At 35.4% G+C, this 14,897-nt stretch overlaps 1 protein-coding gene across 2 annotated transcripts; it reads right to left on the reverse strand.

Annotated features, from left to right (window-relative positions):
• Positions 521–11,115, reverse strand: LOC109352130. 2 transcript variants are annotated; one of them, XM_019593954.1, is made up of 18 exons: positions 11,022–11,115; positions 9,975–10,179; positions 9,752–9,869; positions 8,613–8,717; positions 8,386–8,498; positions 8,182–8,259; positions 7,503–7,670; positions 7,347–7,416; positions 7,089–7,240; positions 6,117–6,281; positions 5,967–6,038; positions 4,825–4,945; positions 4,504–4,752; positions 4,274–4,425; positions 4,008–4,190; positions 2,156–2,737; positions 1,029–1,184; positions 521–876 (listed from the first exon to the last, which is right to left on the reverse strand). In XM_019593954.1, the coding sequence occupies exons 2-18, from the start codon at positions 10,101–10,103 to the stop codon at positions 805–807; spliced, it is 2,685 nt and encodes an 894-aa protein (XP_019449499.1). In that variant the 5' UTR covers positions 10,104–10,179; positions 11,022–11,115; the 3' UTR covers positions 521–804. The 2 variants fall into 2 exon arrangements, with proteins under 2 accessions (XP_019449499.1, XP_019449500.1); XM_019593955.1 differs by having other exon boundaries at positions 9,975–10,149; positions 11,022–11,062.

Raw genomic sequence — 14,897 nt, forward strand, 5'->3', positions numbered from 1 at the left:
CATTAAATTAAACATTATCATAAACACAATAAAATATAATATAAAGTACACCGAACACAACAAATACATTTTAATTCAAAAAATGAAATATATAAAAATTGAATACGTAGTATTACACAATATTCGTCGGCAGGCACGAAGTGCCTGTACACACTAGTAATAATAAATGACAATATTATATGATTTATAATTCTACATGCACAACAAAATGCATATGTATAATTATCAACATAAAACACTAGTACAAATAAATGATTTTTTCAACACAAATTGCCTGCATTAACACCACAACATCCACAGCACAACACATTATTCTCCCCAGACAGAAATCTAACTTCCTTACCAAAAGAACAAAAAAATGAGTATCAAAATACACTACAGCCCCTCTTAATAAATTTACATTGCCTCCATAAAATTCTATGGTAGACTAATACATCTCCACTAAGCAACGCATCCCTCTGCGTCTCTCAAGGGGTAAAAAAAGTTGTTGGAATAAAATCAGATTCAGCCATTCAGAACAGAAAACAATGAAAACTCTAAATTGATTCCAAAGGATGACATAGTCAAAAGGACATGAATATATTACAGTGGAGGCTACTAAACTCCTCAATGAACCAGACCAATTAAATGTATCCTAATTTTTCACATAGTGATCTGGAAGTCTGTCAAAATGAACCAGACCAATTAATCATTTGGGGCATGACACTCCCAAATTCATTTTCTGAAGAATTTTCGGAAAGGATAAGAGTTTTGATACAAAATAGAAGCGATGAAGCAGAAAATACATATCTACACATGCTGGAGTTAGCACTTGTCAATCTCAGAATGTCCCTTGAATCGTTGTTTTACATCATTTCGTAACATCTCGGCGTATTCCTGCTCAATAATGAAAGTCAAAAGGTGAAGAGTCCATACACAAAAAACATCAAACACAAGCTTCAATAAGTTGTTTCCAGATCAACATATTAAGGCAGTTCAAGAAGCGGCTTCCAGCGCGTCAAGGACACAAAACACAAATGAATACTTACGTTGGCAAGGCTCTCATTGCTGCATAACTCCTCCAAGAGATCATTAGAATCACTTCTATTGCCGGATGCATGGACAGCATTTTCAGCTACAGCACGGAAAACATCTGCAGGTGGGCTCACACGCTCAATCCTCTCCACCACTGGTTGAAGGTTGAGCTGGAATATGTAGAGGATAAGGAAACGGTCATAAGAGAGTCACCATTACAGCATTGCAACTTATAAAAAATTGGATAATATTACTTCAGTATTCCCAGGAAAAATTGAAAACCAAGTAACAATTCTAAGAGGTGGTCTACATTTACTTACAAAAAGAAATTATTATTTGTTGAAGTCCTTCACAGTTCACAATATTTTAAACATCCTCTTTATAGCCATTTTCCAAAAAAAAAATCAATACAAGGCCAGAGGTGTAAAATTCACAAAGGGAGGAATAAAATAACCCTTTGGTTCAGCCAATAACTTTATCCACCAAGGATTTTAAATGTCATTCCCCCCTATGGTGAGCAACTGAAGTTCTCATTTGACTATTTTGAAGGTAACAATGAACCACGCTTCCAACATAGCCTACTACAACATGAATAAGAAATGACTTACAAGTTACAGAAGAGAAAAAAACAAACATGCCATGCAACATGAAGGGTCAAAATAGGGCAGCCTAGCCTAACTCGGCACGAGCCAAGCAAGAAAGTGCTAAATATATTAAAGCAAGAAAGTGTTAACAATATCTTCTCTGCCAGGTCATTAAATATTTATTTTAGCATGGTGCCTATAGCCAAGTATAATTTGTGGGGGTGTCTGGAAGGGATGACCAGGCTCAATCAGGGCTTAGAATTCCCACCCCTGAGGCAAGCAAGCTAGATTGTAACAGTATTAGTCATCTATCAAATATTGATAAGTGCTACATTATCAAATCATAGAAAGAATCTAAATATACAGCATAAAGTTGTAACAAATGCAAAGGTGAAACATATCCATGCCGCATTGCAGCTCAAGTTTTCTCATTTTGCAACTCTAAATTGCTGCCTAAGTAGCCTTGATAATCTATTTTCATTAACAACCCACAGAAACTACTGAACAAGGAAATGCGTTAATACAGCCAAGGCCTTTATTAAAACATGTATCCAAACCTGTAAACTTTGATTATCATCTCTGTCAAGTGTTCCATCTCTGGAGGGTGCCTGGGGTTGCGGTCCCATTGCAGAGAATAGTGGAGGAGTCCCCCCACCAAGGGCTCGAGATACAATTGGCATCATCTGTTGGAACATCCTTGACAAGTCAATACCACCACCTTGTCCACTTCCCATTCCAGCAAACATATTTCCAATATCTTGGCTGCCAACCTGTTCCGCAATTTGATTGACTGTGTTCATCATTTGTGGGTTTTGTGTGAACTGTTGCAACATATTCCTCAAGCCATCCGGTGAGTCAACTCCAGTTTGCTGTGAAACCCCTGACAACAAACCATTCATAGCGGGACTACGCAAAACCTGAGACATTAAACCAGCCATATCAATCTGGCTATCATCAGTGGGCAGGGGCTGCTGGGATGGCCCATTAGGATTTCCCAATTTCACAGTAGATCCATGACTGTTAAGAGTTTGCAATAAATTTTGTCCATCTGTTCTAGTTTGCTGACTTTGATTGGCAGAAGAACCAGATGATCCATCACCGGAACCTTTACTTACAGCAAGTTGAGGTCGAGTTTGCCTCTGTTTTTTGCAAGCAAATTTGTTAAGTAATAATTGAAGAAAATATATGTACAACGAGTCAATGATATAATGAAATGTCATAAAAGAACACAAGATGTGGAAGTTCCAAATCAGATCCACCAAGGCCCTGGCTAAAGCACAAATGCATTTGTTGATAATTCAAATACTGTCCTTGCAGTTCAATATTTGATTAAAAAATTTCAACATACTGCTATTCAGATTTTCGGCCTTTGAAATACAGAACATATCAAGTAAACCAGCATCCTCATCCCGCACAATGGGAAGTAAATAATTTATAGATAAAGGAACATTTCACAAAATATAGGCAAGCAATTGGAGAAGGGGTTTAAATGAGGATACTTTCATTCCCATCATGCAGATGGAGCGAGACAGTGATGATTTATCATCTCAAAGTTGGAAGCATAGTGAGTAGTCTCTATCCTGGCAAATTGAAATCTCTATACCAATCTTTTTAAAAAATAAAACCCCTATTCAATAAATTTAATACAGCCTTGGATGTGCATCAGAATTAGCTTCGGGTCAAAACAATGAATTTAAAAAATGCTAAATCATATCAACTTCCAAATTATGGGAGTTTATTAAACGGTTTGAGTGGTAAGCTCTAGGCTATCAGTGTGCAGCCTACCCCACCTAGTGGGACTAAGGCTTTATTGTTGTTGTTAAGCTCTAGGCTGGCTTCATCAACCACTAATGTCTGTACAACAGCCTGAGAAACGTTCACTGACATCAAAGTGAAATCCTCTAACACCTATCAAGGTATCAGTTCAATCAGTGTGATAAAACAAGCACACTCTTAATCTAAATTTTCAGTTTCAAATCAATAAATAGTAAGGAACTAACACAAACCTAGATACAACACTCAAGTCCTAAACCCTTTATGTCACCTGCACTGATGTTTAAAGGCTTTCTATTTTGATTTGATTATATAGCATTAAACACCAGATTATGTATTGTATTCAAATAGATGATGTATATATAGAGAGAGAGAGAGGGAGAGGTGTCGGGGGACTATGCTGCTGCACATATAAATTATTTAATACAACTAAACTTCAAAAACAGCAATATATAATTTAAAAGGGAAGAAGATCTATACATCATTTGGACATCACAACAAATAAATCCAGTCATGTACCCTTTAAAAGGTACGCAAAAATCATGTGGACATCACAGCAAACAAATCCATTCACATGCATGTCACGTCAATTGAGAAATTTGGACTTATTATTCATAAAACAAGCAATAAGCATACCTTACGCTCCAGACCACCCATACCCAATCCTAATGGAGCAGCTTTGGCAGGTTCAGCTACATCTTGTACTTTTTCTGATTTTGCTACTGTTTCTCTGCTTGAACAGCCTTGATCAGAAACAAATTTGTCAACTGAAACATCTCTCTCGCCACTACTACAGGTTGGGGCTGCTTCTGTTTGGGGCTGGTTGTTATTGAGAAGTAAATATTAGTCAATTAAATTAAGCTTGTAACTCATATATTAACAAGTGTTGGCATAAGTACTACCTTCTGTAGTCCACTTTCAGAAATACAACCAACTGAGGATACAGTAGCAGCCCTTGAGCCATTCATCTCCATGGTATCTTGCTGTTCATTTCCCAGTGCAGGTGTCAAGTCAGAACCAGCAGACAAATCCTGACTAGTTGATTCTATTTGACCTGAGAGGATGCAAAACAGTTTGAAAATTAAATGCTATATAGAGACACTGTACAATTAAGCAATAAATTTGTATCCACCTGAGAGAACTGTGTTATCTCCTTGCATGTTACCAACAAAATTTCTAAGGCGAGAATTGATTCCAGCTAAAACAGATGACAACGGAGTTGCACCAGAAGGTGGCTGTGAAGTAGAAACAGCAAACCCAGTTTCTGTGCCGCTAGCAACTCCAACACCAGAGCCGAGCTCAATATGGTGTTCACCTCTTCTACGTTCCCTGTTATTTGGTCTAGAACCAATTAATGAAACAATCGGTGCACGAGAGGTTCCTGGAAGGAAGCAAAGTTATATACTGTTGGACAGTTCATAGGTATATTATATGGATAAATAGTTTTGTTTACCAGCATGTATATGAAGGTGTACGTTCCTAGGAACTCTTCCAACACCAACAGTGCCAAGTGTTGGAGGAGTTGAAGAAGGAACAGGACCACCAATAAGAGAGCTTGTCTGAAGTGGAAAGGGCTGCGTACAACAAATATCAGCCGAGCTAGAAATAGTCTATGTAAAAAGTATTTAAATAACCAAATCAGACAAGAACAAGGTTAAGTAGTGGTCATCAAATATGACGTGATTGAAAACTAGATAACAACAATCAGCTACGAAGAAACAGAAGAGAGTCTGTGCATCTATTGTTATACTAGAGTGTTTGGCTATATAAACTTAGCTGTGTTATGAAGAAAAGATAGAATCAGGGTCCATAGTTTTTTTACTTGCACCAAAGAGAAGACAGAAAAAGTGAAATTAACAACCTGAGTAAATTGATGTCACCTGGATAATGGAAAGTGACATCCAGTTCATCCTTCCATACAAAGTCTTTGAAAACACTGCTAATGAAGCTTCTGATTTATGAACTATGTTGATGTCACTTTCTATTACTAAGGGAGTAGATTGACGTTTGGGTGCCAAGGAGTCTAAGACAAGTGTTTACACCACATAAATTTTATATGTGAAAGAAGAGACCCTCTCCTAAACAACTTGTGAACCTCATTAGTAACAAAAGTAAGAAACATTTAAACCTCTATTCATATACAATGGATGGACCGATGCATGAGGCTCCAACATATACAATAAAAAATGACGGCCCAGTGCACGAGGCTCCCTAGTTGGGTTTGGGTAAGGTAGATGTACCCATGTATGCAACCTTGCCTTCACAAGCGAAGAGGTTGTTTCCAGGATTTCAACCCATGACCTCCAAGTTACAAGGCAAACAACCTTACTATTGTGTTGAGGCTCACCCTCTCTTCGACGTATACAATATGAAAATAAAATATAGGTACACCATTTCTTCCTTGGATATTGTAGGAATTCGGCTTTATCAACAATCTGGTGCTAAACCCAGCAAATCATGTATAAACTCCAGTTTCCAATTTTTTTCCTAATTTATTGCATGTTAATCAACTTAATCATAAGATCTTCTGATGCTTAAATAATTGGTCTGACATCAACATTTATAAAACAACAATAGATCGAACAAATGACAAACCTGCACCATTATAGGATTCGGTCCTGCTGGAGAAATATAAACTGCTGGTCCAGCATTAACAGAAGATTCAGCCTGGAACGTGATTATGATCATGAATAAAATGTTGCCACAATGAAGTAAACCAGATCATGAGAAAAGGTTAAACCATACATAAGATTGCCCCATACGCAGTGTCAACATTGTTCGGCCAAGCTCAAGAAGAAGTGCACCTAAATGCTGCACGGCAATTCCAGTTTGCATGGTCTCTGACTGGATTTGGCCTCTTACACTTAGATCAGAAGAAGTTCCCTCCTGCTCTATGTGTCCTGCAATATGCTACAGTTGCAAATTACAAGTAAAACACAATCAGATAAGGAAAAGACAAGATAACAAGGCTAGTTTACACTAACAAATCCTACAATTAAACATGTAGAATGTACTTAATCATTAAAAGAACATTTGTCTTAAATAGAAGTAGTTTTACACTCTGACTGTTAGAGATTTATGTATCATTGCACCAATGTATATAGTCAGGGGCAGATAATAATATATCAGGCAATTAGAGGTTCTATACAACGAGATCACGCAATAAATACATCTCCCAACTACTAGTTGCCTTGCAGTCCAATCTAAATTAGACTGGACCTGGTTTGTCCAAGATATAATAACAAGGTCTAACTGGTAACAGATTTAAATATGATGGATAACATTGCACGTCTTGTCATAGTCCAAGCCCTGATACAATTAGCTATTTCCAGACATCTGAGTAAAGGTTTAGTTCAATACAAAAAGTTCACTGCAGATTAAGAACCTAACATAAACTGGAAAGGCTCCCAACTATTTTGGTTCATATAAATAGACTTCATTTATGATCTAGTATCTACCTATGAAACCAGCCTGCTCAAAATGCCAGTCATTTTGATGCCACATTACTTCATCCAAGCTTAAATATGTTGCACATTTATGCTTCTCAGATACCAGTGGTCCTTTTTATTCCACAAATTTAAGATACACAAATCTTCCTGTCAGTATAACTTATGACGTGACAACAAATATCCTAAAAATTTAAATAGTAAAAAAATGTTTATATCACTACTAGGAGGGAGGCAGAATATTGTAAATGAGATGGGATATGATAATTACACATAGTGCGGCAACAGTGTTATCACTAAGCAATTGTCCAGTGCGTCGCAAGATGGCACTTAATGATTCAAGCGTTGGCAACCCTTGTGCATTGGTTGGCAATTCTACGCGCTGATCTCTGTGGTTAGTTGAAGACAAATTTGGCCGATGACCTGCATAAGCAAATCAAAATATTTCAAACCCACCAAAAGTGAATAAATAGATATTTCATTGTCCTTTCAATTTAAAGTAAAAGAACACTGGTTTCAAAATCAATACCAGTTTGTGACAGTGTATGTTCCATGTTATTTATAAACTCAGAAAGTGTGGTCAATGAATGAGGGATTGGCTGAAAAAATAATTAAATGTTACCAGCAATACATTAAATTTAATGAAGACAAAATTAAGAGGGAATGCACAAGACTGTGCTCCTACTGCATTAAGCGAAGGAATGGGTGTGGCCCCTGCAGGGACAGGAGTCTGAACAATTTGAGGCAGAGATTGGAATGTCTGACCACGAAATGTCTGTCCAAGCTGCGCTTGATTTCCTGCTAGGTTTTGATTTCCAGCATGTATTCCTTCAGTTTCATTCCCTGGTGGAGCCTGGCCAGATAGATTGGGTTCCAATTCAGAAACACAGGTTCTTAATTCAAAGGACATTTATTACAGGGTGCATGAAGCAAAGTAACATTTATCAATTTGAAATGAAAAAGATAAGACAATTTAACCATGCTACGGTTGTATCATAAGCAAATTAAATATTTAATATTTACCAAAAATAAAATAATCAGGAAAAATTATAAAAAACTAGACAAACAAACATTCATAGGGATACGATATTAAAGTTTAAAATGTTAGTATAAAAGATGAAGAAATTGTATGCAAGGAACCACAAGGCACCGGAAATAGATAGTTAGATACTAAAACATGTGACTGGATGTGTTTTATGCCACATGCAAATGAAGTTGAAACAGACAGAACAAGAAGGAATTTGAATAACACTCACCCTGCAATTTTGCAAGGGCAATATAGGAATCCAATAAATCATACAATTACACAAATGATAAAAAATATAGGAACACGGCCATCTTTTCAATTAGGAAGAGATACTAACTGAAGTTTGTGTAGCATTAGAAACACTATTTCTGCTCTGGCCACCAATACCAATAGAATTCAAGACTGCCCCAATAACCTGAAACGACATACAGCAATAAGTGTTTCTCAGGCAACACCGAAGCAAACCATCACTGTAGACACCTATCTGAAAACGGGATACAATAAAATGCATGAATATGAACTACTCAATATAGATAAATACCCCACTAAGGTCAGGAACCATGCCTCCAGCTTGTTCCCCCAAATTAAATGGCCCGAGAACAACATTGTGTGAAATCTGTCCAAAACGAGGAACCCCCGAGCCAGCATCATTTCCTTCCAAATGATAAAATTATCAGCAATACAGTACAAAAGAAACTTGACCTACAAAAAGGCTTAAAACCTGGCGGGGGGAAGAAATAAACAAGGTTGTGACCTTAAGTTATATACCTTGGTTACCATTTGTAACAGTTGGCTCAGCAGAACTCGTACCGGAAACCTGTGACTGATTTGGGTGCCTTTCAACTAAATGCAAGGTGTGTCCATTTTCAAGATCTAAATGGTCAAGGATTATGTTATAAAAATTAGATAGCACAAGCACCATAGTTTGACTTCTATGCTCTATCAGAATCGTGGCAATCAAATTACAAATCATAAAGCCTATTTTCTGAATTGTGAATCAGACCATATCACAAATAATATAATAATATCTAACATAGTTTCACATATATAATTATAACAAAGACTATGAATAGATGATTTACCAATTTCCTCTACTAAGAACATTAATTTATATATAAATATATATCCTTATTTATGTGCATTAATTTCCTTATTTCCTATGCACTATAGTTTCCATATTTTATGCACGCTAATCATTGTTAATTATTTGGGCTTCTCTGTCGTCTTCTTTCGCTAAAGTTTAAATCATGAAAACCTTATATTTTTCCACAGTCACCAAGCTCTTTTGTTTCTTCTCCACCGCTCCATCTCAGATCCATAACTTTTAGGTACAATTCACGTAGCATTGACTTCACCACCCTCACTGCTGATCCTAGACTGTCCCACCAATAGAGGCTTTAAGTCCCTAAGGTAGCTGCACAACTCTACCCCTTCATTGCTCAATTGCATCTCGGCAGCAAGTAGTGGCGTGTCTAGGCCTGTTCCTGGCTGCAGTTTCCACATAACTCTCTTTTGACGAGATTCTAACCACAACCAACCATCGCTGCCTTGGTCTGTCACCTCACAGTGGCTACTTGGCTCTATTATCCATTCAAGATTCGTATTACCAGAATCATGGAAGAATCGAGATTCATGCGATTCCGACACAATTACAGCAAGTCAGCATATGATTCTGCTCACAAAAATTACACTCAACACAGATCTTTCCAACTAACATGATTAAAACAACAGGTTCTAACTCATCCATAAAAGTTACCACATTGATGAAGGTTTTTCGGTTGGGATTTTAGCACTTAACAAACACTGTACAGGATTGGATGTCTGAGAATGGCCCAAAATGGGACAGGTTCTGAGGGGGGAAATATGAAACGGATGAAACAAAAAATATTCTACAATTTGAAGGATACAATACTCAGAAAGAGAGTGCTCATCCTTTAATACTCTTCCTCTAAATATCAGCCGTTGCCGGCTAACTGGAACACCAGTTTCATTGACAATTTTCTCTTTGAATGATGAAACAGACATCTGAAATAATTTTGGACAACAGTTTGTTATTCTCTAACTCACGGATACTATCACAAAAAAGAACTTGAAAATATAAGAACAACAGGAAAGGAGATTATAGATCACATTTTTGTCCGCTTGAAAACTGTATATGCGGGAATCTAGAGTCTTGATATTGAGCTGAAGAGTTGAATCGGAAGACTCAGCTGAAATATTGCCAGAACTGGAGACTTCATTGGAGCCCTTATCCGCCATGCTATTTGGTCAGCTGCAAAGCCTTTGACCAAGGAATTGTAGAAAACTAACCCCACAAAGGATGATATCAAATTAACTGCGACACAATGCAGATGCGAGGCATTAAAAGATAATTGCGACACCCATTTCACAATTACGCAGCAAGATATATTATATTATTCTACTTTCGCCTTTGCGAAAAAAGCTTATATGACAACCCCACACTCATATGACAATGATATGACATATGTTATACATCAGCATGCACAAGATATAAAACGTAGGTCGATACATCATTATTACTCTATCATTAAAATATAAAATCCAGTAAATTACAAGTGAGCCACTAACACAGATATAAAATATGATTATCTTATGCATCAATTCACTTCTCAAAACAACTCATAAAGAATCTTGTCCGCATTCATATTACATCCACTCATCCACATTCAAGGTATCGACTAGGACTAACATATGTCGATTGAAACATGCAACTGCCACACAAAGATTGATAGGTTAGATTTTATATCCACACAAAGATTGATAGGTTAGATTTTATATCCACACAAAAAATATAAGCAATGCAACACCGCAAGAATGCAAAACTTCGCTGAAAAAACCGTTAATCCAATTGCGTGTGTAAAACGAATGTACTTCGATAGCTGAGATGACATAATAATGCACCAATTCAAAGAAAATGTATCATTTGAAACAAGAATCGAGAAACTATGAGATAAAAAACAAAGAATCATCAAGAATTAGATTATAAATGAAATGATAACAATAAAAAAGCCTTTATATGATGTTATATTTCAGCATAAGACAAGTTGCTATAGTTTCCGGTGGTGAGATCTGTTTGGAAGATTCTAGAACGTTAGTGATGAAAATGGATAAAGGAATTTGAGTAATTAGGATTTAGGAGATGAAAGAAGAGCTCACGGTGGTGCCGAAGATGAAGGCGATGATCTTTCTGAAGAAACTCTCAGAAATGGATGCGTCCACCGTTTATAATTTTCTGGTCGGAGAATTAAGTAAGAAACTAATAATAACGCGTGATCTTGGGGTACAAAAAGGTCGTATGGGTCGTAGTGGGCTCGTGGCCCATTTGGCATTAGTAAGAGAAAATTTTGTGTAATCTAACTCATGTTATGTTTGAAGACAAATATTTTATATTTTTTGTACCATGATTTAAGCATAGATTTTGATTAGAATTAATTTTTGTCATATTATAAATATTTTATTAGTTGTCTCTACATAGATATATTTTCACGAAAGTCTTTTTCTATTAGTTAGTAGATTATTTGGCATAAAAAAATAAGTCACTAGCCAGAGGAATTAAAAGAGTTACTAACTTATGAGTGTTTTTTTACTAATAATTTATTATAGCTTTTAGCTATTGAGTTTCAAGATAAATAGGTAAAAGGTTGTGGAGTGTACAAAGATGTCATCAAATGGGGTGTGAGGAACATGAATGTAAAACCATGTGTTTGCATGATTACATGCTTCTATGATTTGACGTGTGTCAATAAATAGTTTACGATTTCTATAACATATTGTGATAGCAAATATGCAAGGTCATGTTCGAAACATGAAGAGATGGAGTAAGAAAGATAAAGAGATACATAAAGTGATTAGTCATGTGTGGTTGGATCGATGATATGTGAAACATGGAAGAATAATGTGAAAGATTGTATTGTGTGAGACATAAGTTGTTGGATGAGGGAGGAGATTTCGAGAGTTATGTTGGTTGATGTATCGATCACATTCCTTTGTTTCATGTGGTATTTATTTGTCTTATCTAATCGAAATGTGTTACCCTTTCATTCATGGAGTTGTACATTCTTCAATAGTAAGGGTTGTCCTTCACTTTTTATATAGAAATATATTTATATCCTAAAAAAACTTAAACATAAGTGATAATGTACAAAAGAATAAATGTAAGAAACGAGAAAATGTGAGAGATATTTCCAAAATATCTGAATTCACATAACGAGTATATACATATTTTGGTTTCATAATAAATGAAACAAGATGACAATTGGATTAGTGGTTGTAGCTATTGGTAAGGAAGTGAGGGTCACAAGTTCAATCCATAGCTTGGACTGTTTTGTTATGTTTTATTCACGGATAAAAATGAAACAATACAACCACTAGGAAACAAACCAAGAACCTCTATGATGCCAAACGATATACCTTACCACTAAGCTACAAAACTTATTCAAACAATTAGTGAATCGTTATTGTATATACCCGTTTGGTGAATAAGTGTAGAATCCCAAAAGTGTTTCTTTTCACCAAGTGACATTTATTTCTCTATAAATAGAGAAATTTCAAGGCATAATGAGACACACAAGAATCCGAAAAATCCCAATTTTCTCATTCAAAAAATCATCCTCTATTTCTCTAATGCATGAGAGAAGTGTAGGAAACATAGATTTGTAAACTACTATCGAAAGATACGCTTGGTGTGTTGGTGTGTTGATGCAACATCTTCCCAAAACAATACAAGTTTTCTCACAGAAAATAGTGATGTAACTAAATTGTTTCATTGATATATGTGCCCTTTATTCTTAACCATTTCAAGTTTAAACTTTCAAATTCAAGATGAAAATAGTTTTTCATAGAGGCTTAGAGTCAGGTAAATGGATGTAAAAACGTGTATAATAAACTAAACAATGATTTAATCATATATGGAAATTTTAAAAGCAAATCAATGTGTAATTATAACTAAGTGAAAATGTAAAAAATCAATGGATCTTACATGTGAAACAAGTTGACACATATTTAACTTGGCTCAAGTTCAACCAAATAGTTTTGATGTGATCACTTGCTTAAATCCAAGCCTAGCTTGATTATGCATTCACAATAGAATGGACATAATCTAATACCACAATATAATGAATAAATATGTAAATTATAAAATTAGAGAGTTATGAATAAGGATGACAATAAAAACTAGAGATGGCAAAACGGACTGCCCGACTCGTTTAGTCCGCATCCGTAAATGCCTTCAAAAATTTAAGTGGGCGTGAGTATGCCCGCATTGACTTAACGGACAAAATTCACTGTCCTGTTTGTTTTAAAACGGGCTTGCGGGCGGCCCGCGGACATTGTTGAATAATTAAAAAAATAAAAAGTTCATATAATAAATGAAATGAAATTAACTAAAGTAGTTGAAGATAAAAATTTAGATTTTTTTTTATATTTTATATGAAGTTTAACAAAAATACATTAGATTACAATTTTTTAGGAATTAAAAATCACATTACATTATAACTTATTTAAAATTTTCTTACTTTTTTCCTTAAATTATATTTATGGGCCGCCCGCATGCCCAACGGAAATGTCCGTGAACTTAGCGGGCAAATGAACAAAAATTGTATGCCCTGCCCATAAAGAAATGTGGGCTATGCGGACGCGCCTGCCGGCAATGCCCGTTTTGCCATGTATAATGAAAACCGAATCTGTGGTATCCGCACGAACCTAACCCGAATTTAACATGAAAAATTTGTTGCGATTGGGTTCGGGTTTTACCCGATATCAAATTTCGGGTTCGGGTTTGGTACACTTGTTACCCTACCTCGAACCCTTAGAAATGATGTTGGGCCCATCCCAACCTAAATTAGAAACACTAAGTTTGAAATAGAACCTTCATTGTGTAAAGAAAACTTAGGGTTTACTACTTTGCTAGTTACTTCTTCTTCGTCTCTTTCTCTCCAGCACTTCTCACTTGTCATCTCTGTTATTCTCTTGTTGTCTTCGCATTTATCTTCCATCTTCGTCTTCATCTATCTGTTGGCCAAACAAGGCGAGTTTTTTGTCATCTGGTTTAGTTTTTGTACATAGGAAAGACATGGAAAGTTTATATTTTTCAAACCCAATATTGAATAAATTAGCACATGGAAACAAGCAAACACATAAAACCACCACCTAAAACTAACATATCCCCTTCTCTTTTTAAGAATTTAAGCATCTAGTACTTGAGATCTTTCAAGTCTCAAAGACTACGTTTTTAAGCATATGTAATCATATGTATGAATATTATTGTATAATCATTGTGTAACTATTTATAATGGTTTAGAGTTCACATTTTAATTATTATTGTAGTTAACATCTATATGGTGTCATTGACTTGGAAATAGTTCAAAATCTTTTTAATGGTCCAAAATGTGCTTTAGTTCGTACATCTGTAACTATTTTAAGTATTTTGTGCTATAGGTGTTATTAACTATTTTGTGTACTTACTTCTTTAATGGTTGAAAATGTACTCTGGTTCTCTTTCCAAATAGAATATCAGCTATGGATTCAATCATAAAGACATATTATTTTCGGGTTTCATGTCATATTTGATTTACCCAAAATCCAACGGGTTCGAGGATGACAGTATTATTTTTAACTCCGTTGAATTCGGATTCAGGATTAGATAAATATAAACCCAACCCTAATTTGTGTCATTCCTAGTTATGAAACTGAAACTAAAGTATATTAAACAAATAAAAAAAGATTGAAAAATTAGAGAGGTATGAAGCTAACGTATATTAAACAAAATTACTCGGAAATTTTAAAAAAATTCCCAAAAATATTTAAAGTTAAACAAACACATGTTCTAATAATCTTAACTATAACATTCCTCGTAATCATATTCCCATAAATGTCTATCTCCGATACTTAAATTTTATTCCTTCAAGCAAATGCCCCTTTAACATTAATCGATTAAGTTTTGCATGATACTTTTATTGACTTGCTAGTCCAACATATTTTATAATTTTAATTTATTTAGGTTTTGGATGAAGGAATCTTCTAACCTGAGTTATT

The sequence above is a fragment of the Lupinus angustifolius genome, chromosome LG07, assembly GCF_001865875.1.
Source record: "Lupinus angustifolius cultivar Tanjil chromosome LG07, LupAngTanjil_v1.0, whole genome shotgun sequence".
In the NCBI taxonomy this organism is placed as follows: Eukaryota; Viridiplantae; Streptophyta; class Magnoliopsida; order Fabales; family Fabaceae; genus Lupinus; species Lupinus angustifolius.

Coding starts and splice junctions, on each gene's coding strand:
- LOC109352130 (XM_019593954.1), bottom strand. CDS start 10,103: ATGGCGGATAAGGGCTCCAATGAAGTCTCCAGTTCTGGCAATATTTCA. Junction 9,870..9,974: donor GTTTTCAAGCGGACAAAAAT/GTGATCTATAAT, acceptor AAATTATTTCAG/ATGTCTGTTTCATCATTCAA. Junction 4,426..4,503: donor AGATAACACAGTTCTCTCAG/GTGGATACAAAT, acceptor GCATCCTCTCAG/GTCAAATAGAATCAACTAGT.